This window comes from Mytilus galloprovincialis, chromosome 14, assembly GCF_965363235.1.
Source record: "Mytilus galloprovincialis chromosome 14, xbMytGall1.hap1.1, whole genome shotgun sequence".
Lineage (NCBI taxonomy): Eukaryota > Metazoa > Mollusca > Bivalvia > Mytilida > Mytilidae > Mytilus > Mytilus galloprovincialis.
In genome coordinates this window covers 63,577,678-63,602,975 of record NC_134851.1, presented here as the reverse complement: position 1 = coordinate 63,602,975, position 25,298 = coordinate 63,577,678, and the positions used below count along the sequence as shown (strand labels likewise).

Below are 25,298 nucleotides of genomic sequence, written 5' to 3'. Positions count from 1 at the left end.
AATTGATATAAAAAAAATAAGATTAATAGGTATATGCAGAAGACTTAATTGTTTTATTATGAACAGAAAATATTTTTTAGTAAAGGTCAAAATCTAGAACGTCAAATTGACCTTTGACCTGACCTCAATTTCAAGGTCATAGGTCAGTGATCTGAAATCAAAAGACCCCAGGTCAATCATTTGTATGGTTGTGGAGAAGTACTGTTTTCAAATACATAAGGGGAGAAAACTCCTATAAGGGTTTACCAAAACACTTCGACTGAAATAGGTTGAAGTTGCGCTTTTTTGTAAACAGTAATTTGGCAAGCAAATCATATCATTAACTGTAACAGTTTCTTTAGAATAACGATAAGAAGCAGAACTCAAAATTTATAACATGACCTTGACCTTTCACCTCGATCTCAATTTCGAGGTCATATGTCAGTGAACTCAAAACGGAAGACCGGAGGTCAATCACTTGTATGGTTGTGGAGAAATACTGATTTGAAATACATAGGGGGAGAAAACTCCTATAAGGGTTAACGAAACACTTTGACTAAAATAGGTTGAAGTTGCGCCTTATTGTAAATAGTTATTTGGCAAACACAACATATCATATACTGTCACAGTTTCTGTGGAATAACGATAACAAGCAAAATTCAAATTTAAAACTTGATCTTGATCTTTGACCTTGACCTCAATTTCCTTCAAATGGACCAAGGACTTCATATCAAAAGACTGTAGACCTCTACGACTTATAACGTATGAATTTATCTAACAAATCGCCTATATTAAATTTTCAAAGGGAAATAACTCTCATAAGATGTCTTTCGATCACTTAAGTAAAAAAAAACAAATCATTCTCAAGAGTAGACGAACAATTTTTAGCCATGTCATCGGAAAAAATTTTAAAACTAGATACCCATTGATGATTGTGGCCAAGTTTGGTTAAATTTGGCCCAGTAGTTTCAGAGAAGATTTTTTTAAAAGATTACTAAAATTTAAAAAAATGGTTATAAATTTACTATAAAGGACAATAACTCTTTAAAAGGTCATTTGCCAATTTTGTTCATGTTGCCTTATTTGTAGATCTTACTTTGCTGAACATTATTGCTGTTCACAGTTTATCTCTATCTATAATGATATTCAAGATAATAACCAAAAACTGCAAAATTTCCTTATAATTACTAGTTCGGGGGCGGCAACCCAAAAACGGGTTGTCTGATTTGTTTGAAATATTCATGGCAGATAGATCTTGACCTAATGAACAATTTAACCCATGTCAGATTTGCTTTAGGGTGCAATCAACAGTTTTTTCTATGACGTCATATTTTGAGGGACCACGTATAAGTGACCCTTAGTGGTGGACTGATTAATAAAGATACCTGTATAAAACTAGATACCACTGGAATCAGAATGTTCTCTAGTTTATAATGGAATAAAAAAAAAGTGTACTTTTAATAGTATAAAAAAGTTTTATCCAGAGAAACTGGGAAAAACATTGCCTAATTTAAGCTTAAAAAACCTGAAATCAGGTCATGTGCACACCCCTGAAGACATGATACCTGCACATTTTTCATAATCAAAGTTGTATGAATTTCATAGATTTTTACCTGGTCTTTCAAAAAATTCATGCTTCAGGGTACGTTCGCCTGCTCTGAAAAGAGCTACAATGGCTGCAAATAAGTTTTGAATTTTCACTGCCAAAAAAAAACAGACTGTTTACAGTGTTGTCTCCCTCAAAACATGAATATTTAATCTAATTTTTTTAAAATATTTTAATCATTCAACCTGTTTTAATTGAAATTAATTAACATATCTTTACAACCAAATACAAAAAACATGATACTTTTTCACCAATTATGTTGATAAAAAGGGACTTTCCTCCATGTCTATTTTTAGTTGGGGAATAACCCCTAGTTTTTTATACGAAACTGTTTATAGCACCCTTAAATGCTTTGGTTTCAGAGATATAAGCCAGAATCTACATTTTACCCCTATGTTCTATATTTAGCCATGGCGGCCATCTTGGTTGGTTGGCATGGTCATCAGACACATTTTTAAACTAGATACCCCAATGATGATTGTGGCCAAGTTTGGTTAAATTTGGCCGGTTAGTTTCAGAGGAGAATATTTTTGTAAAAGTTAACGACGACAGAAGCTTTGTCATGTATGCCTGTATATCAGGTTTTAAGCCTCTTGATTATACAAACAAGAATACACATGCTGAAATGTCTCCCCTTCTTCACTAACCGTTAATATCATTTTGATTGTCTTAAATATAAAGCTTTACTAAAACTATCAGATAAATTTGAAATGATCCAAGAAAATGAGGTCAGATAAACCAAACTGTAATTACATATACACCTTACAATCAAATATACATGTACATTAAATATAGTTGATCTATATATTGCACTTCGAAGAAACAAACCTAACCAGGAAAGCTTAACATTGATCAATGAACCATGACAAGAAGGCAAAGGTCAGATGAACCCTGCCAGACTGACATGTACATCTTACAATCATAATATGCTACAAATAAATATAGTTGACCTTTTGCATATAGTATCTATGAACAAACTGGATCAGGAAAAACTCTAGATTGACCAATGAACCATGAAATTGAGATAATAGTCAAATGATAATTTCCAGACAGACAAATACACCTCACAATCATAACACACAACAAAATATAGTTGACCTGTTGCTAATAGTATTAGAGAAACAGAATAAAAAACAAAAATTTAACATTAAGTAATGAACCATAAAAATGAGGTCAATGTCAAATAAAATATGTCAGACTTACATGTATATTGTAAAATATGTTCATACCTGAAATATAGTTAACCTATTGCATATAGTATAAAAAAAAAGACCAAAACACAAAAACTTAACTTTAACCACGGAACCATGAAAATGAGGTCAATGTCAAGGTCAGATTACACCTGCCAAATGGACATGTTCACCTAACAATCATTCCATACACAAAATATGGTAGACTCATTCCTCATAGTATCTGAGATATGGACATAACCAAGAAAACTTAACCTCTCTGATCCATGAAATAAGGTCAAGGTCAAGTGAAAGTCTTGAAGACCTTGCAAGGTATGCTAATACCAGGTATAGGTTAGCAAATGCCACTGAATCACTATCCCTATGTTTAGCTTTCTGCTATACAATCTGGCTCAACAAAAACAACAACTAACATAAAGACATAAGACACACATTTGTTTTGATGATCATAAAAAATTAAAAATGATCAATCTCATTTATATTTTATGAAAATGCACTTTTATAATTCTGTATAATGTCTTCTACAACACCAAATGCTTCTTCAAAATCCTCCTGAAAAAGATAAAAAAAAAATTCTTAAAAATTTACACTGTTCTGATAAATTATATTTTCCTTTGGAATACTCATTTTCAAAACACTTCTTTTTTTTAAATTAAAATGCATTTAGGTGTGTTCAGGTTTGCTGTTTCAAATGATCACTGACCAGGATTTCAAAATCAACTACTTCACTATTCTTTGTTTTTCCTGTGACTGCAATGATTAGCTTTATATCTGTTACCATTGATTAATTATTTAGACATTTCATTTGATTTTTGTTTTTTTTCCGTTTTAACGCCAGTTTTTAGCACCACATTTGGGCTATTTCAATGGTGGTTTTTAATGGTGGAGGAAGACATAGTGCCTGGAGAAAACCACTGACCTTTGATAGGGAATCTGACTATCCTAGACAATAAAGATTAGATCTTTCTGCACCAGTTCCAACTCACAACCTCAGTGTTGACTGGCTAGTGGTTACAGTAGTGACTACTTATACCACTCAGCCACTGAGGCAAGGCCCCTTTCAGACATTAGACATGTGTAAATCAACTATCGTCACTTTTTGTCATATAACTCAATAGTGTTTTCATGCTTACATATACATAGGTTTTAAATATTGGACTTTGAGCATTCTTGATGAAAGTGAGATCATGAAAATACTATCTCACTGCGTTGAAGACCCATTGGTGGCCTTCCATTTGGTCAGGTTGTTGTCTGATTGAAATATTTCCCATTTCCATTTTCAGTTTAATTTGAACAGATACAATTAATACCTAATATTTATAGAATAACTAATTTAAACAAGAATGTGTCCAAAGTACACGGATGCCCCACTCGCACTATCATTTTCCATGTTCAATGGACCGTGAAAATTGGTAAAAAATATAATAAGGCATTAAAATTAGAAAGATCATATCATAGGGAACATGTGTACTAAGTTTCAAGTTGATTGGACTTCAGCTTCATCTAAAACTACCTTGACCAAAAACTTTAACCTGAAACTCGCACTTTCATTTTCTATGTTCAGTGGACCGTGAAATTGGGGTCAAAAGTTTAATTTGGCTTTAAAATTAGAAAGATCATATCATAAGTAACATGTGTACTAAGTTTCAAGTTGATTGGACTTCAGCTTCATCAAAAACTACCTTGACCAAAAACTTTAACCTGAAGTGGGACAGACGGACAGACGAACGAACAGATGAACAGATGAAAAGACGAACGGACGCACAGACCAATAAAACATAATGCCCTTCTACTATCGTATGTGGGGCATAAAAATTCAAACAGAAAAATATTCAACGAGTAACCAAATAACACACTAATTCACATACATGAGTTTATTATCTGTGTTGTTTTGTCATAAACAAGGGGACATAAGGTAAGCTACTCTCCTATACACATGATTTAAAGGACAGTGCAATTTGATAGCGCAAATAGCACAGCTGCAGTGTATAAATATCTAAACACAGTGGTGGATCCAGAGTGGGGTTCCTGGGGTTTGAACCATGCTTTTTTTGGGACGATCAATGCATTTGTCTAGGGACATATGCCCTCCTTTTTTTATCCAGAGTTGGGAACCAACCCTTTTTAAAAAGGATTGATCTGCCCCTGAAACACTATTCCACTTACATTAGTTACTCCATATTTGTTGTACCAATGGAGATAAGCTTTGGCAGCAAATTTGACCCTTGACCTCTCATAGACGGTCTCAAGGTATTCTACTATTGACTCTGAATTCGATGCTACTGTAATTGAAGCTGTGTCTTTTGGTCCAATACTGTTAGTTTTGGCTGAAACAATAATTATTAGTTGATGAAGACACATACTCTGAATTAGATGCTACTGTAATTGAAGCTGTGTCTTTTGGTCCAATACTGTTAGTTTTGGCTGAAACAATAATCATTAGTTGATGAAGACACATACTTCATGTATTTCTCTCATTCATGCAGATACTTTTTTGAACAGCTGATTTTTTTTTGTTTTATACCTTATAAACATGTACTGTAAACTCAGAAATTAAAATTGAGATTTTGTCATTTTGGACTAAAATGTGATTATAATTTTTGTGATATTGTGAAAAATCCTCTTTAATTTATAAAAAAAAAATCAAAATGTGAGTTTAAATATTGTCATTATAACCCTGTGGCATTTTCACAATAATAAAAGCATTGCAATAATTTCTGAATTTACAGTAGTTTTTGTTAGGTTCTCTATGAAAAGATATTTCTACATTAAACAAGTATTGCCATGAATATTTTATGTCTTCCATTGTTAGTGAAGACTAGTATGGGTCTAGCTGTTTTTAGCATACATGAATCATACATGATTTACGACAACTAAAGGCACAAAAACTTCAATTAATCACTCTGTTACAACTGGTTTTATTTTACATGAAATTCAAATTCTGTTATTTTATTGGACCAAATCAAAACATTTTGTGAGGTTTCATTTTGATGTGTTTCTCAAGATATAATAACTTTTGTCTTCTCGCATTTGTTAAAACTGCTTGACAACCCGAGATATTAGAAATAGAAAAACTTAGTTGTCTACAAAAGACTACATATGTCATATCTTTATTAAAATGTAATTGTCAATGCTACGTGTTGAAGTTGTACTTTGAACTTTAATTGTTTACTTTTTACACATTGTGACCTTGACGAAGAGTTGTATCATTGGCACTCATACCACATCTTATTATTTCTATAATCTTTTACACATACCTGTCCAGATATCTAAAGGGAATGGATTCCAGCTGACGGTGTTGAAAGATTTACGGAACTTTTTCTCCAGCCCCTGTGTCATCTGGGGGTAAAATGTCTCTGTACTGTCACCTCGTGCTATCACTACATTACCAATACTACCAAACTGATACTGTATAAGGAAAATATTTGCATGCTCTCTCCTCTTGTACCAACAAACATATGTACCAAATAAAAAAATAAACAGGTTAAGCCAATTTTAAGTAATGAAAGCTAAGGAACAGATAACTGTTATAATTAGGATTCAAAATAAACAAATCAACCCATCAATATTCTTTATAGCTTAGCAACCGCATTTTAACCATTCTTTCAGTTTGGAGTAAATTTATTTCTTTTCTATCTTATATTTTGGCTCATTTTTTATTATTCTATATTTATTGGCCTATTTTTCTCTATTCTATGTTTTAGTCCTGTTATTGATTATTTTATAGTTTTTTGGCCTAATATCTTTTTATATTCTCTATTTTTAGTAGCCCGTTTTTCATTATTTGATATATTTTTTTCTGGTCCATGTTTCTATATTCTATATTGTTTGCACATATTTTGTTGTCCCATTATTCTCTTATTTGTAAACCACATCCCAATCCTGATATTAAGGATACTACATTTCCTTTCCCATCATGTCGTCTGATGCCTTGACTCATCTGTTTCTGTAGTCCTGCCCAAGACAGCTTACTGTAATAAATAAAATATAACAGAAGTTGGACTCACAAACTCAACTTTAACAGTCACAATTCAAGCAGAACATTGACTTTAACAGTGCTTATTTGTTTTCAAGGGGGGGTTTCGGACGAACCCCCCTAACCCCCCTGGCTACAGGTATGTTTGATAAGCATACACCTCCTTTAATTTGGAGCACCTCATTATGTTTCTGTAATCCTGCCCAAGACAGCTGCTTACTGTAATAGCAAAGTAAAAGCAAATGTTTGATAAGAATACACCTATAATTTGGAGCACCACTGTATGTGAAGTTAAAACTACTAATAAAGTTTTAAGCTGAAATAACACTCAATGTGGCATTAAAACTATAAAAAAATTGTAAGGGTTCCACAGAACCCAGTGTCTCGCCTACTTTTGTTGTTAATCGCAGGCTCAACAAACGAGGAAAAAAGTTTAGTACAAATCCAAAATTGTATAAGAAAGTTAAACTTTAACCACAGAGTGAATGTGTTGTTTCCTGGCATAAAATCTGGTCCATTTAAAAGTAAAAAAAATGTATATATGTAAAGCTTCTGTCCAAGTTTGTTAGGGTAGTTTAAGAAAGTTATCAAAATTTTTAAACTTTCGCCACAGAGTGAACATTTGTGGGCGCCGCTGACAATGACGACAATAGAATGAAGGATCGCTTTGTCTTGATTTTTCAACTCAAGTCAAAAGCTCGACAATAAAGATCATTCCGCCAATAAATTTAGACGTTTTTTTCAGAATTTTGTCCTTTTCATATATTCACTGTATTAAATTGTTGAGTAGCAGTTAAGTATATTTTCCTAACCGAAATATTTTTCTTCAATTGTTATCACATCACTTCTTTTTAAATACAGAGGATGCCTTTATAAACTGTAAGTTAAAAAATTATTGTGAGGATTTATCTGGGTGAGAATCACAATTAAAAGAACTCACATTTTAATATCAGATACATATATTGGCATGCAGAATATCATTTAATGCGTTTCCCTCAGTTTTAGTCTGTTACCCTGATTTTGTTTTTTGTCCATGGATTTATGAGTTTTGAACAAGTTCACAGTATACTACTGTTGCCTTTATTCATAGAATAGCACAAATAATCTTGCATTTGTGTCCCCACTTCAAAAATCACACCAATAAATGCACTCATTAAATTCTGAATTTTACAGTAAATTTTATACTTGATTAACTTACCTCTTAGCTATATGATGGACCTGTACAAATTTATTTGCTGGAAGAGGACAAACTGATCTTATCATCTCCCAAGGTTCCATACCAATACTTGGTCCACTACAAAACAAACAATTTATAACAACAAGTGAAACTGTGAGCTACTGCTCACTGATGATACCCCCGCCGCAAGTGGATAACATTAATAGTGTAAAAATATGCAAGTGTTTGGTAAACAGGAAGTTGCCGAGTGATGAATCTGAAAACGCATCACACAGTATAGCTGACTTATATAAATCCTGAAACCAAACTTCAGAAATCCTTGTTTTGTAGTTCCTGAGATAAATGTGACGAAAATTTTCAACTTGGCTATCATGTGTAAAATCATACAAAAATTCGGTAAACAGGAAGTTGTTAAGTGATCAATCTGAAAACGCATCACACGGGATAGCTGACTTAGATAAACCCTGAAACCAAATTTCAGAAATCCTTGTATTGTAGTTCCTGAGAAAAATGCGACGAAAAATATTCATGGGACGGACTGACTGACGGACTGACTGACAGACAGAGGTAAAACAGTATACCCCCCTTTTTTGAAAGCAGGGGTATAATTAATTGATTAATAATATGTGTACATGTATACTATGAATATTTATACTGTATTATCTATTATAGGTGAAATGAAATAAAATGTTTTTTTTAATCTTTAAAGAAGGTCCCATAAAAAAAACGTTTCATGAGTAAGGGGAGACAATTCAAGCTATATTTCATGTCAAGATTATACAAATTATTTTCTAATTTGAAAACAGACAAATCCAATGTTTTCAGTACTTCATCAAATTAATCTTAGGTTGTTTGTATATGTACTTAAATAATTCAATTTTGAATGTAACACATCTTCTGATTGGCTGACAGTTTTGATTATCAGCTCATAGACATAATTTTGTCATATGACCGTGATGTTGTCAACGTTTTTTCATGATTTACTCCGGTTAAATGGAATTGAGAATTTAATTATAAGATATGACTGTTATTTTTTTTCTGTCTATTTGAAATAACTTAAGAGATGTGGTGCTCACTTTAAAATAACCTGTTAAGCTAGTTATTCACCACATTTTTTATGTTATTTCTTCAGACAAAACAATATTACAGTCATTCCTTAAAGGGAAAATTCACGATTTTTTACTTATGGTTTAAATATGTTCATTATGACATAATATATATATTCACAAAGTTTTATCGCTATATGTGCAGTAATAAAGGAGAAATTCAATAATTAATGAAAAAATATCAACTACTTCCTGTAGGTCGTGACGTTTTCTCCTGATTTTTGCATGCCGGGATTTAAAATACAATCATTAAAAGTCTTGGTTTTTAATCATATTTTAACGTAATCGTAAGCGCGCCGATGACTTATGCTTTATCTAATAACCATCCGATAATAAGAAGATAAAACGCACAGACGTTCAATTGTACTCATTCGTGAGATAAATTATCTATGTTAAACGTATATATTCGAATTATGTTTGTAGACAACACAAAAAGTTATAAATTTATTTTTAATAAATGCATTTTCGGACTGATAAGGTGAACAAATTAAAGTACAATAATCTGTAAAGACAATATGTTGGTGTACTCATGATTATTGACCTTTTACTATCTCTGCTATGACTAGGTTTATACGATGTGTGTATTCACGGTTCTGTGGCAATACTCGTAGATGGCTTGTTGAAAGGTAAATTGTTATTTGCACTTCGGTATTTAACCACGACTCTAGGACACACCTTGCCAGGTGTGACTGTCTATTCGGATCAGTGGGAGCATTTAATACACACATTACAAATACATATTCAAGTTGGTGACAAATAAAAATTGGTCGCCGTGGAATTATTTAATTATATTTGGTGCTATTATTTATTTGAATTCAAATAAGTTAATTTACTAAGAAATACACAATTTTCGGTTAAAGACGGGAAACTTAATTCATATGTCAGAATGAAATGATATACAAGTCTTGTCCTTGAGTTATGTCTCATAAAAAAGGGGGACTTAGAAATTAGAAATAGCTTTACTAAATCATTTTTATTTGTCTTTATTGGGCGAAAAAATGTACGAGAACACTTACATTTAGACTTTTGAAAGCCATGTATTAATTAATATATGAAACTATCTGAAGATAACTCTACCGAAGCGGAATATAATATGTACGAATAAAGAAAAAATACTTTTGTATTGGAATGGAATCGAAAAATTACGAATAGATATTCTTTTCAAGTGTGAAAAACGTCAACCAAAATTCATAATCGGGAACGTCCTTATTAAAATCTGAGACTACTATAATAATCGTCGTCTCCCAACGTATATATATACTTAAATAACTATTTGACCAACGATGTTTAAAATTAAAAGACAACGAATTTAATGTTATCATTCCCTATTTTTGAATGTTATTATAAGTCTGTTCAACTTGCAAGAATACCCTAAAGCGGACAAATATTCGACAAGCAGTTTATTCTTTAAATTGCTGTCATTGAATATCAAGAAAGAAAATAAATCCCGAAATTGATACTCAATAGTTTTCCTAGAAAATATTCACATCCCTTGGGGATTATTAGTGTACGTCCAGTTGCATATATTTTACATGAATGTTGGAACAATTGTGATGATGACAAATTTCGTCCTTTATTCGAGAACAATCTAATTGATATATAAATCTGTGAGTTTACTATGTTCTTAACTTCGATGAACCAAAGCAAGTTATAAATTGACCTGTATTTAAATCAAATTGTTTCTTTTTTTCTTCTTCTTCTTTTGGTATACAATAGTCTATCGAATTCGTTGATTACATACTGTTGGCATACGTGGACTAGTCTATAATAATTTACAAAACTTTTACCACAATTTACACAAAATGTATGTTTCTTTCTTATGTTCAATGTATACATGTATACATATTTTAAATTGCGCTACTGACTATAGTTCCGTAACTTTCTACCCAGGCGTATGTATACACGAATCGTCGACAAGTGCGCACATTTTTTTAAATCAATAATTCTGGTATGTTCCAATCTGTCCTAAACTATTGACAATGAGTATATATTACATTTTCCCAAATTAACCCTTGGAAAAATATGTAAATAGATTTGTATTTCTTCAATTTTTTTTTTGTATTAATTTTTTTTTATAGATAATATTCTTTACACCAGAAATGTTATTTATAAACAAGCGTATGAGTTCAGTAATGACTAGTATAAATATCACTTTCGGACACGCAAGACAAAAATGTATATTATACATGCACCTGATAGTTCAAAATGGAAAGTTATAAGTAACGGTCGTGTACACTGATTAATACCTACAGAAGTGAAACGATGCATGAACTTGCAAGCCAGCCGGACAGGAAATCGATTGAATACCTGGACGTGTCACCTTACACCCCTTCCAATACCTTTGGGAGTAATACCTTTAGCCATGCTGGTGATCAGATGAGGGAAGAACCGAATTTATTTAAATAAAGTTTATTACTTGAAAGAATTATGAACGAATTAGATTTTCGAAAACAATTTCCACGGAACACTTATTTATGATTTGAACTTTGACTTTTTAACTAATTACAATATTATCAGTTTAAAAATAACAGACTTTATGGTTATTTAAAAATATAAGACCATTTTCCGTATCAAGTTAGTCAGTCAGATAAAACAACCGTACGATTGACAAGATATCGACACGCAATTACGACTACATCGTTTACTGTAGTTTTGTTCCTTTGTGGTTTATAGACATATCGGGATTTTTCATCGGAGAAGGTGACAAGATGGCGGAGAGCAGAGAACTGATACTCAAAATTTAAAATCGATGGTGATCTCTTATTTAGCGGAATAAAACTTTAATATCTATAAATTTGAGCATTTTTATACAGAATGGACATAATATCAATTTTTGATTTTTTTGCGAAGTTTCCCTTTAATGAAATTATAGTGTTTTTATGTAAACAAAGTGATATTCAAAAAATCTCAATGGATTATTGTATTAAATGCATGAATGTTTTATACAGGGGAGATAATCTAACCTTTTTGGTGTCATGGTATCTGTTGGCAGGAATACTCCACCTAGAGTAGAGGCTATAGAGGTGTTCATGGCATCAAAAGAAACATGGTCACTTTATACAGGGGAGATAATCTAACCTTTTTGATGTCATGGTATCTGTTGGCAGGAATTCTCCACCTAGAGTAGAGGCAATAGAGGTGTTCATGGCATCAAAAGAAACATGGTCACTTTATACAAGGGGAGATAATCTAACCTTTTTGGTGTCATGGTATCTGTTGGAAGGAATACTCCCCCGAGAGCAGAGGCAATAGAGGTGTTCATGGCATCAAAAGAAACATGGCCACTTTATACAAGGGGAGATAATCTAACCTTTTTGGTGTCATGGTATCTGTTGGCAGGAATACTCCACCTAGAGTAGAAGCTATAGAGGTGTTCATGGCATCAAAAGAAACATGGCCAATTTATACAAGGGGAGATAATCTAACCTTTTTGATGTAATAGACATTTAGGCAAAAATACTCAAAATCAAGCAGAGGTGTTCATGGCATTAAAAGAAACATTTTTGTTTTATATCACATGTAAAAGGGGAGATAATCTAACCTTTTTGGTGTCATGGTGTCTTTTGGCAGGAATACTCCTCCGAGAGCGGACGCCATAGAGGTGTTCATGGCATCAAAAGAAACACAGCCACTTTATACAAGGGGAGATAATCTAACCTTTTTGATGTTATAGACATTTAGGCAAAAATACACAAAATCAAGCAGAGGTGTTCATGGCATTAAAAGAAACATTTTTGTTTTATATCACATGTAAAAGGGGAGATAATCTAACCTTTTTGTTGTCATGGTATCTGTTGGCAGGAATACTCCCCCGAGAGCAGAAGCTATAGAGGTGTTCATGGCATCCAAAGAAACACGGCCACCTTATACAAGGGGAGATAATCTAACCTTTTTGATGTTATTGACATTTAGGCAAAAATACTCAAAATCAAGCAGAGGTGTTCATGGCATCAAAAGAAACATTTTTGTTTTATATCACATGTAAAAGGGGAGATAATCTAACCTTTTTGGTGTCATGGTGTCTGTTGGCAGGAATACTCCACCTAGAGTAGAGGCTATAGAGGTGTTCATGGCATCAAAAGAAACACGGCCACTTTATACAAGGGGAGATAATCTAACCTTTTTGGTGTCATGGTATCTGTTGGCAGGAATACTCCACCTAGAGTAGAGGCTATAGAGGTGTTCATGGCATCAAAAGAAACACGGCCACTTTATACAAGGGGAGATAATCTAACCTTTTTGGTGTCATGGTATCTGTTGGCAGGAACACTCCCCCGAGAGCAGAAGCTATAGAGGTGTTCATGGCATCAAAAGAAACATGGTCACTTTATACAGGGGAGATAATCTAACCTTTTTGGTGTCATGGTATCTGTTGGCAGGAACACTCCCCCGAGAGCAGAAGCTATAGAGGTGTTCATGGCATCAAAAGAAACATGGCCACTTTATACAAGGGAGATAATCTAACACTTCTGGTGTGGTGGTATCTGTGGGCAGGAATACTCCACCTAGAGTAGAAGCTATAGAGGTGTTCATGGCATCAAAAGAAACATGGTCACTTTATACAAGGGGAGATAATCTAACCTTTTTGGTGTCATGGTGTCTGTTGGCAGGAATACTCCACCTAGAGTAGAGGCTATAGAGGTGTTCATGGCATCAAAAGAAACACGGCCACTTTATACAAGGGGAGATAATCTAACCTTTTTGGTGTCATGGTATCTGTTGGGAGGAATACTCCACCTAGAGCAGAAGCTATAGAGGTGTTCATGGCATCAAAAGAAACATGGCCAATTTATACAAGGGGAGATAATCTAACCTTTTTGGTGTCATGGTATCTGTTGGCAGGAATACTCCCCCGAGAGCAGATGCAATAGAGGTGTTCATGGCATCAAAAGAAACGCTCTCCATCTTTCTCTGCAGTTTTCCAAGAACATCATCGTTATAGGTCAAAACAACACAGTCAGTATTCCTGAAATAGAATCATCTTTATAACATGTATAAAGATATTTCTGAAATAAAAAATGCATTTGAAAGATTATTTTAATTTTAAAATATCCATAGTTTGGCTATAAATTTGATAAAATATTTAGGAATAGTTGAAAAAATATATATAAAAATGTAGAGAAAAAGAAGAAACTGCCAATAAAAAACAAACAAAAAACTGTTCAATTTTGTTTGTGCATTCATGCAAGTTTTGAAATTTCTTTAACCAAATTCATTCCCTGGTTCTTTTATCTTCTTTTTCTTGTTCCTGATTTTCCTTAAAGATCGTAATTGAATGATGTTAGTAAGAAGATTTTAAGCTAATCATTAAATGTCCCAAATATTACATGTTATTTTACCCCCACACTCTTCAGTATTTGTAATATTACCTTTGAAGGTAGGACAGTGTTAACAAAGCATTATAGTTCTGTAACGGACTTTCTCCTGTCAAACATGGCGCCACAGTACAGGAAATCAGATGATTCATGGGATATTCCTCTCTCATGGCCTCACACAGACGAGATCCTAATCCTAATAAAAAATATAAATCAATGTAAAGTTCTATTTGGAAATGTTCCCCACAGTACAGGAAATCAGGTGGTTCATGGGATATTCCTCCCTCATGGCCTCACACAGACGAGATCCTAATCCTACAAATATACAAATATATTAAGGTTCTGTGTTAGAATGATGCGGCACAGTACAGGAAATAAGATGATTCATGGGATATTCCTCCCTCATGGCCTCACACAGACGAGATCCTAATCCTACAAATATACATGATTATGTTAGGTTTAATATGTTTAGGACTATTCCTCACAGTACAGGAAATCTGATGGTTCAAAGGTTATTCCTCTCGCATGGCCTCACAAAGAAGAGATCATAATCCTAATAATACACAAGTCTATATAAGGTTATGTTTGGAAATGTTGTTGAATTGTTTTATTTTTACTAGCATGGACTCCAATTTATATGACCATGTACACTGATGTAGATTATGTTTAAAAACAAGGGTTTTATTTTAAAGCTGATATATCATTATGCAAATTATAATTTTACAAACCAGTTTCAGCTAAAAATCAATCACAGCATTGATGAAACTTGGAAATGTGAAAAAAATACATTTACAGAACAAGGGGAGATAACACAATTTTGTCATTTTATTCACATGTACCTACATACATACAAATACTAACCTGATCCTGTTCCACCGGTCAAACTGTGCATCATAATACAACCACTGTACATGTCACATCTGTAAAAATAAACTTCTTAGGACAAGGCTTATTTTGAGATAGTGTATATATGCATCAAAGTACTTACTGTTGCAGATTGTGTTGACCTCTAAAGGTCTTTGAATTTTGTGTGTTGTTAGTTGATATTGTTATATAGACGTATACAATTGATTCAACCAGTAAATAATGTAGATCAACACAATTTCTTGAGCACCACTTTTTCTTGGAATGAGGAAAAAATTTAATGTAAGCAGAAAATTGATTTCACGTTTTTGTCAGTCAGCATCAGAACTATAAAAATATGTATTGTTTTAAAAATTTAATTCTTGCTTTGCCTTTCCCAACCAAATCCACTAAAATGTGTATCCCACCAAAAATAATAAATCTATGGTAGAATAAATAATTTCATTTATTTAAATAACCGCCCCTTTTATGTCATTTATGTAGATGACAAATTTTAAATATTTGTCTTTGAGGAATAATTTGATTAGTTGACAAGAAATGCAAAACAAATTTTGGTTTTCTATGATCTGTTCTGTTGACAGTTTTTTCCATGGCCTCGTCCGTTCGTCTTCGATTTGAATATCTCTTGGGTATCTTCTTTTAATATTAACAATATTACTTTGATTATTTCCCTTTGACCTATGCAAGAATTAGTGGCATATGGAAAAGAAAATAACTTTATCAGGAGCCTATAATTCAGTGTTTGTCGTTTGTTTATGTGTTACATATATTTTGTTATTCGTTCATTTTTTATATATAAATAAGGCCGTTAGTTTTCTCGTTTGAATTGTTTGACATTGTCTTATCAGGGCCTTTTATAGCTGACTATGCGGTATGGGCTTTGCTCATTGTTCAAAATCGTATGGTGACCTATAGTTGTTAATGTCTGCGTCATTTTGGTCTCTTGTGGACAATTGTCTCATTGGCAATCATACCACATCTTCTTTTTTATATGATCATGATTTATGCAACAGGTTAGCCTTAATGTGGTACTTACACTACAGGGAGATAACTCTGTAAAGTTAGCTAAGTGTTTTAATTACGTTGTGTTGTAAAAGGAATATTAAGCTTCTTAATGATCAAAACTGGTGGTTGTCAAATTGCTATATAACCAGTGTAATTTTCTGACAAAACGGTTGGAGCAAAGTTTTTTAAATTTTTATTATATTTTTGTTAAAGTGTGAAAGTAAATACTTTGACAAAATTTTCTAAAATTTAAACGAGCCAAATTAAGTTTAGTGAAAGTGTTGGGTGCCACCTTAGTTATTGTATTTTTTATATACAAATGTAGTTTTTTCTTTGTATTTGGAATTCAGAATTAAGTCAGTTATTAAGACCTTGCTTTACAGTAGATATTTGTCCATTCAGGGCTTTAAGGCTGGTTACGGGCTGTATGAAGAATCATGTAGGAATATTACTTATGTATTTACAAATCATTTAGGTGTACAGTGTAGATGCTATAATTCAAAATGACCCTACCCCACATCTCCTTATATCAATGCAACATAAAAGTGCTACTGTTAATTGAAAAAGTTATTCTGCATTCTATTCAAGACAAACAATATGTAAATTTAGTAATTATAGCAATACTTCATGTAATGTTATCAGATTTTCTGCAATAAACATATTGTTACCTCTCAATTTCTTTCCTGACTTGGTTGGCAGTATCCTCTAGTATGTGATCCTCTCCACTCTTCTTCAGTCCATGGTAACCTATAAATCATGGGGGTTATATTATAGTGAGTCTTTCAAGTACAAAATGTGTTGCTGATCATCCCCAAATTATACATGATGTACAGGCATATAATGCAAATCCATGTAAGTAGCTAGTGGAATTAACCATTAATTAAATAGCTGATATACATGTACGCTTTCATGTCCTGCAAAGGAATTTCTGCAAATTTGGTGAAATTCAGTTCAGCAGTTTTAGTCAGCTATTATTCAACTATCAAACAAATAAATGCAAGCAAATATTATTTTAATTTACATACACTAGCTTGTGACTTGGATGGATAGTTGTCTCATTGGCACTCATACCACATCTTCTTACATATATGTACAAAACGTACAGTTATTCATAGATGCATTGAATAGAGCGAGACAACTCTTCCATTGTCATGGCAATTTATATATATATATTTATACCTAATGCCCAGTTTGTTCCTCTTCCTCTCTTCCCAGATACAATATTCCCATCTCTGTAAAAAATAAATATTTCCGAGCCTTGAATAAGTCAGGAACCAAAGACCATTAGTAACAATATCTTGATTTTATAGGATCAGGTTGGACTGAAAGGATAGTGTTCATGAATTTTGATGGATGTGACTTACAAATGTATATAGAGTACAATGTTGTCAAGAGAATTTCAAATTATAAAGCATAGAGGCCTAAATTATAGCAAGATGGTACATTTTACCACTGGTTTATAAATTAGTAGTTTTTGTTAGTTGCTGTATATCGTTTTATTTTTATTTTTCTATCAGTTGGTTATTAGTATTCTTGTTTAAACTGTTTGAATTTACATTTATCATGTTTAGACTTTTTATAGCTTGCTTTGCAGTTATGGGTTTTGCTCATGAATGTTGTATTGAGACCTATAGCAATGTTTTTTGAAATTTGGTCTCTGGTGGAGAGTTGTCTCATTTGTAATCATATCAGATCTTGTTTCTATAGCATCTTGATGTTTTGCCATGTTTTTATTAATGCGAACAATGAGATGAAATTGTCACAAAAATAACAACTTGCATTTTAATTATATATAGCATATTTCCAAAATTGCAATAATGATAAATCTTGCATTTGTCTGTGGATGTGGCTTTTGTTCACTAATGAATATTAAATTGCAAGCACACATTTCTGAATTTCTAGTTTTTTTTACCTTATTTTTAGACCTTTACAAGCCTTTTGTACAACTTTTGGCTCACTATCTACATGTACAGATCTTTGTTTTCCATCAGGGTGTATGAAAGTGTGTCTAAAATAGAAAAAAATAGAGACTTATTAATTAGGTGATGGTAAAACAAAAAGACAAAAAAATATATATTATCACAGCCTTATTCCTTTGATATCAACTGACATTGTAAGCATCAGGGCTCACACATACATTTGTGCACTACAGATTCATAGGGAGAAGTGACTTCTCTTTTTGAAATTGAGATTTGAAAAAAAAGTACTCATTCTCTAGCAGATCTACAATGTTGGGTTTTTACTATATATTATAACAGGCCTTCTGTTTCTTGTTTTCTTTTTAAATATATTGTTTGATTCATATCTCATAATTCATAACCATTAATATACATACATAAAAAAAAAGACGTCTTTGCAATCTAATTTTTTTTTTTTTTTCTGCACCGATTTTGTATGTTTATATATAATAACTAACAATTGTGCAGTAGTCATGAAAAAGATGTTCCTTTGTTATGGAAGTTTAAATAGAGGCACAGATACATGTTGCTGGATAGTATGGCATTGTTTATCATGTTTATAACAAAATTTCTGTTTTAGTTGGAATTTCTTTTAGGGGTGACAAAAAGAATGCTGGACAACTTGGCCCGGAGACAAGTGGGACCAATTCAATCGGACAGTCAACATGGTCTTAAGGGGGCTCGCGGGTCTAAATGATTTTTTTTATTTAATATAGGATTTTTCTGTATTTTTCTATAAATGAACTTTATCTTATACTTATTAGAAAAATGAAATAAAAAAATGGGGTCACCGTTCATTTACGCTCACAATCAGCCTTCGAAAGAAGCATACATTTTGGTTGATGTCCTTTTTTTCTGTTGAACTAATAGGAGAAAAAACGATAATATCGAAATAAAAAAAGAACTAAATTACAGAAATCGCTCAAATTATACAATTATTTAGTTTATGTACAGCTTATTTGAAAACAACAATAAAAAATATAGGTCACCGATAAGTTAATAAAGATATTTCAATTTTAATGCCAAAAAATGGCATTTTTGAACCAAAGGGAGATAATTTGGAGCTTTTTACATGATATCTACATTTTAAAAGTCACCTGGGGTCAACACAAATTGATTTTTTGGAACGATTTTTGTACCAAATGATAAAGTTACAACTATGAAAGGTTATAAATAAAATTTGTATTGAAAAATTAATGTTTATTTTTTTTCTGAAAATCTTATACCCGCGAGCCTCCTTAAGAGACAACTCAGACCGTCAATAAAACAACTTAGACGATTAATAAGACAACCCGGATCGTATAAAAGGACAACACAGACAAAATATAAAGATTGCAACATCATTTCGACATTTTACTGACTTTGCCCAAAAAATAGTATTTTTGTAATTTTTATTCTTATCTTTTATAGCACTTTATTATCAAAATTAAGCCATTGTTGACCATCTCCAAGATGTTATATCCTCTGTCAACAGGGTTGCAGTGGTACCGCCAACATCCTCATCCACTTTATGTGCAAGGAAGCCAAGAAAACCCCAATGGATTGCAAACTCGTCAGTGAAGACAAGCTCTGTAGATTCCAAAGCAAACAGACAACACAGACACAGGGGATGCTATTGATGTGACATTCATTGTACATGTGGTATGATGGACTAAGAAAGAACTTTTATGAACTATAAATAGGCATTTTCATATATTTATACATGTATAATGATAAAATTGTGAATGGAAATGGGGAATGTGTCAAAGAGACAACAACCCAACCATACCAGAGTCAACAGCAGAAGGTCACCAACAGGTCTTCAATGTAGCGAGAAATTCCCGCACCCAGAAGCATCCTTCAGTTGAGAATGTTTTCTTTATCATATTATAAGTTATGCTTTCGTCAAAAGTATAATTTTATACTTAGTCTGAGTAGTTATATTATTGACAGAATAAGTTGTCTTCTATAAAACCAGGTTCAATCCACCATTTTCTACATTAGAAAATGCCTGTACTAAGTCAGGAATATGACAGTTGTTACCCATTCATTTGATGTGTTTGGACTTTTGATGTTGCCTTTTGATTTTTGATTTTCCTTTTTGAATTTTCCTCGGAGTTCGGTATTTTTGTGTTTTTACTTTTTTCTTGGAAGGTCAGAGTGGGCTCTTTTGGAGATGGTCCGAGTTGTCTCCAGGCCAACTTGTCTTGCACCCCACAAAAATTATATGGAGAAGAAAATATATGTTAAAAAGGTCATTGTTCATGTTATTAGTTTACCAGCAATACATAAAAAAGTTGTAAATTCTCGGAGACGAAATAACTGATGCCGAAATGACTGTACGGGGTGAAAATTTGAATAGGTCACAGGGTCAGTGGTAGCTGCGGAACCGTAGCTCATAGGTCCTTATGTTATTTTTTTACTATTTGTGGACCATCTATGAGCTACGGTTCCGCATGAAGGTCAGTGGGTGCCGAAGTGACTAGATTTTTGTTTGTACCCTTCATGGACAGCTTTGTCTTGTGATGTTTTCTTCCAGAAAGCCTTTCCTATTTGGTTCCCGCATTGACCGACATGTAGAAATACTACTGACATCTTCAGTTATAATCGTCATTGTCCATAACATTGCCGTTGTCCTGCAAAACAATGTTAATGTATAATTGAAAACAGACCGGAATCTGAATTTCAACCGGATGTTATGAGAAAAAAAAAAAGACTTCGGTAAAATGTTTCCGCGTTTAATATGTTCATTATGAAGATAGAGGCCCCTTGTGGGGGTGTCCAACTTGCAAGTATTCACATAATCGTAAAATTTTTCTGTCAATACTTTGTATTTACATAATCATTATTTTTTTTAAAACAAAATAACTCAAATAATCAAAAATATAGTCCTACATAAAACCTCCTAGATATCAAATTATCATAAAAACATTTGGTCTGACCCACCAGTATTAATCAAATAATCACTATAAGAACTAATCTCGCATGGCCAAAAACCCCTTTGGGAGGCTAAAAATAAGACGTGATATTATTGACAATAAGACAACTAGCTACAGAGTTCAACTGAAGTAATTATAGGTAATCGTATAGCCCTAAAGAATGAGAGTAAAAACCGTAGCATGGGTTCGAATCCCGGCGAGGGAAGAACCAAAAATGTGCGAAAGCAAATTTACAGATCTAACTAACTTTTGTGCTTTTTATTAGTTCTTCCTTCGAAAATTTCTTCTCCTACACCGGGTAAAAGTAAAAAAAATATATATCAATAAATATATCATGCATGTATATTGCATGCAACTGAAGAGATATGCAACTAAAGAGATACACATTTTCTATTTGGTGGGCGTTCAAATATCCTATCAAAGAATTTAAAGCTCTTTAAAGTTTTATTTACAAAAAGTAACCTACTTCTAGCAGGTTTTAGATATAAACTGTCCCAGTCAGACTGTCACTCTCTGGTGCTTAATTCTGTTTGTTTCATTGGTTGCTGTCTCTTTCAAAAATAATAAATTCATAATCTTTATAATTGTCCGGCCAAACAACCAACACCATGGGAATGTGATGGTGAGAGGCCGGCTTGTGGTCCTGTGGAGATGACTGCACTGTTTGGTCACACAAAACAGTTGGTAGTAGTTGACTACATTACAAATTATACATCTGCCCATTGAAAATACCATTGTTTTTCAGATATGACAGCAATTGTAAGTAAGAATCAATGCTATGCCACAAATTAAAATCATACAGGATGTACAAAACTAAAAAAATATTCAGTGCCATCTGATAAACATAATTATCAAGGGACATAACTCCTTTCTACGGAATTGAGATGCATGATATCAACTCCTTAACTACTGTCAGTTAAAATATCTTTGTGAAATACGTTGACTAATTACATTTCATTGAAATATTATGAGACCCAGTTTTTGGTAAACTTTAGGTTATTGTAATGAAAAAGGTCGTTATTTTTCGCAATTGCATTGTTTCATATTTTTCCTGTCATGGCTTTTAGAAACATACTTTACGCGGTATTGTTTTCTTCTCGCTGTTTAACGCCACACGGTTGCGTGTGTGTTTCGATACTCTATTGATACTCTTATATGGCTTCATACTGCTAATATTTGAGGGTTTTCACCTGTTTTTTTTTTTTATTCTATTCGCGTAATGTATTAACTATTAAGATATGATTAAAATTGAGAATGCAAAACTTGAATATGTTATTGTTTTACAAAATTAGGCATCAATTTTCCACAATTTTTTTTTTTAATATTTTCATATCCTGGCCTTTAAAACATACCAATACGGTATTTTTTTGTTATTTTGCTGATTGCCGTACGTGTGTAACTGTTGATTGTGTGTTTCCATACTCTATTGATACTTCAAATTGTTGATATTTGAGGGTTTTTATCTCATTTTTTTTCTTTTCGTGTAATATATCATTTGTGAACTACATACTATTTAAATATAAAAGCAATTTTAATTCAGTTTGAATTCTGAAGTATAACAAAATTTCTGTAATTTTCAAAAACTGTAAATAACCTTATTTAGTCTTAGATGCATGATTTTTTTATTGGTTGTTATTGGCTTTGAACAAGCTGTCAGTTAACTGCGAGTACTCTCAGATCTGTTCCTTGTTTCTTTTCTAGTTGAGATGTACAAGTACCCGGCCACGTTCACTTTTATTTTAGTCAATCTGATGAGTTAAGTTTTTTTCAACTGATTTTTATAGCTGAACTTCGTTCTTATGTTGTACTTTTATACCAAAGTCCCAGGTAAGGGGAGGATTTGGTTCCTGCAAACTTGTTTAACCCCGCCACAGTATGTGTGTTTGTGCCTGTCATAAGTCAGGAGTCTGTAATTCAGTGGTTTTCATTTGTTTATGTGTTACACATTTGGTTTTTTTTCCGTTCATTTTTGTGTACATAAATAAGTTTTTTTGTTTGAACTGTTGTACGGTGTTATTTCGGGGCCTTCTATAAAAGACTGTGTGGTATGGGCTTTGCTCATTGTTGAAGGGCGTACGGTGACCCACAGTTGTTAATTGCTGTGTCATTTTTTTTTTTTTTTATGGAGAATTGTATCATTGGCAATCATACCACATCTTCTTTTTTATAACCATTTAAGGATCCTCCAAGTATCAGAGATATATTTGGAGAACGTTTAAAAATTCATCGAACAATTTATAACTCTCTACAGCTTATCTAACATTATTAAGTAACCTACTTCTAGTAGGTAAGATATGTAAAATGCTCTCTAAGAGTGTGTATCGTTGGTTGCTGTCTCTCAGAAACATTTAAGTTCACAATCTTTCATGTTGTTATAATTGTCACACAAAACTGGTGTACTAGTTTCTTGTTTAACAAATCACATATCTTCCAATTACAATTACATTGTTTTTTTTCAGATATGACAGCCTATATGACTAAGAATCAATGCCATTTTACAAATCAAATTCCTACAGGATGTTCATAGTCATACATTATTCAGTTCCATTTGATAAGCAAAATTATCAAGGGACGTAACTCAGTTCGTCTGACTTAAGCTGACTGACAGCCTACTCCTTAGCAACTCTCTTGTAAACAGATCCCGATGTAATAAGTTGACTTAATACTTTTAATTAAAGATTTAGATAATTAAAGAAATGGGCTGTGCATGGAATAAAATCGGCCGCATGTGGTATGAGTTTCACTCATTATTGAAGGTTGTACGACCACCTTTTAGTTGTCTACACCAACGTTATTTAACCAGTTGAGTTGTCTCATAGTCAATCAATCCACCTCTATAATCTGGTCCAAGATTTAAATAATTCAAGAAATACAATGTGGAATAAAGATTTAAATAATTCAAGAAATAATATGTGGCATAATATCGGTCGCAGGAAAACAACAGTAAACGAGGTTTTGCAAGACGATGCAAACCTCCGGCATTTATAATATTGGCAGGTAGGTGCTCTTCTTGTAACAAAAAAAACCCACAAGACCAATCGAAACAACATCTGGTTCAAATGTTTTCAACACTTTTAGATATTTAATGCGTTTCCCTCGGTTTTAGTTTGTTACCCCGATTTTGTTTTTTGTCCATGGATTTATGAGTTTTGAACAGCGGTATACTACTGTTGCTTTTATTTATGCACGAAATGTCACCATTTAATGAGCAACAAACATTCAATAATGCAGTATTGACTAAAACAAATGTTAAAGAACTAATACGGAGGGTCACTAAGCGTCCTTGAAAAACGATCAAACACCTACTATACAAGAAGCTTCCCAAATTTAATCAACCAAGTTTTTCCCAGAAAAGGGGGACCCGGCCCCCTGGTCCCTCTTAAAATCCACCTCTGAGCTATATTAGCTAGAAGGTTAACTATTGTGCTTTTTTTCCTTGAAAAACGATCAAACACCTACTATACAAGAAGCTTCCCAAATTTAATCAACCAAGTTTTTCCCAGAAAAGGGGGACCCGGCCCCCGGCCCCCTGGTCCCTCTTAAAATCCACCTCTGAGCTATATTAGCTAGAAGGTTAACTATTGTGCTTTTTTTCCTTGAAAAACGATCAAACACCTACTATACAAGAAGCTTCCCAAATTTAATCAACCAAGTTTTTCCCAGAAAAGGGGGACCCGGCCCCCGGCCCCCTGGTCCCTCTTAAAATCCACCTCTGAGCTATATTAGCTAGAAGGTTAACTATTGTGCTTTTTTTCCTTGAAAAACGATCAAACACCTACTATACAAGAAGCTTCCCAAATTTAATCAACCAAGTTTTTCCCAGAAAAGGGGGACCCGGCCCCCGGCCCCCTGGTCCCTCTTAAAATCCACCTCTGAGCTATATTAGCTAGAAGGTTAACTATTCTGCTTTTTTTCCTTGAAAAACGATCAAACAACTTCTATACAAGAAGCTTCCCAAATTTAATCAACCAAGTTTTTCCCAGAAAAGGGGGACCCGGCCCCCGGCCCCCTGGTCCCTCTTAAAATCCACCTCTGAGCTATATTAGCTAGAAGGTTAACTATTGTGCTTTTTATTAGTTCTTCCTTCGAAAATTTCTTCTCCGACGCCTGGTAAAAGTTTAAAAAAAAATATTAATACATATACGAGGTTCGATCTTTCAATGAACATTTTAGAAAAAAAACTGTAAGTCGATCATTTTCGATC

General features: G+C 33.1%; 1 protein-coding gene across 1 annotated transcript; it reads right to left on the bottom strand.

Annotated features, from left to right (window-relative positions):
- Window positions 1-1,987: 1,987 nt before the first annotated feature.
- On the bottom strand, window positions 1,988-20,791 carry LOC143059610 (tubulin delta chain-like). The gene is made up of 12 exons (XM_076233127.1): window positions 20,656-20,791; window positions 18,131-18,226; window positions 17,398-17,450; window positions 16,887-16,965; window positions 15,211-15,269; window positions 14,404-14,545; window positions 13,848-14,000; window positions 7,950-8,045; window positions 6,674-6,746; window positions 6,033-6,177; window positions 4,942-5,102; window positions 1,988-3,327 (listed from the first exon to the last, which is right to left on the bottom strand). Exons 1-12 carry the CDS (start codon window positions 20,748-20,750, stop codon window positions 3,259-3,261), a joined length of 1,221 nt encoding a protein of 406 aa, XP_076089242.1. The 5' UTR covers window positions 20,751-20,791; the 3' UTR covers window positions 1,988-3,258.
- Window positions 20,792-25,298: the final 4,507 nt, after the last annotated feature.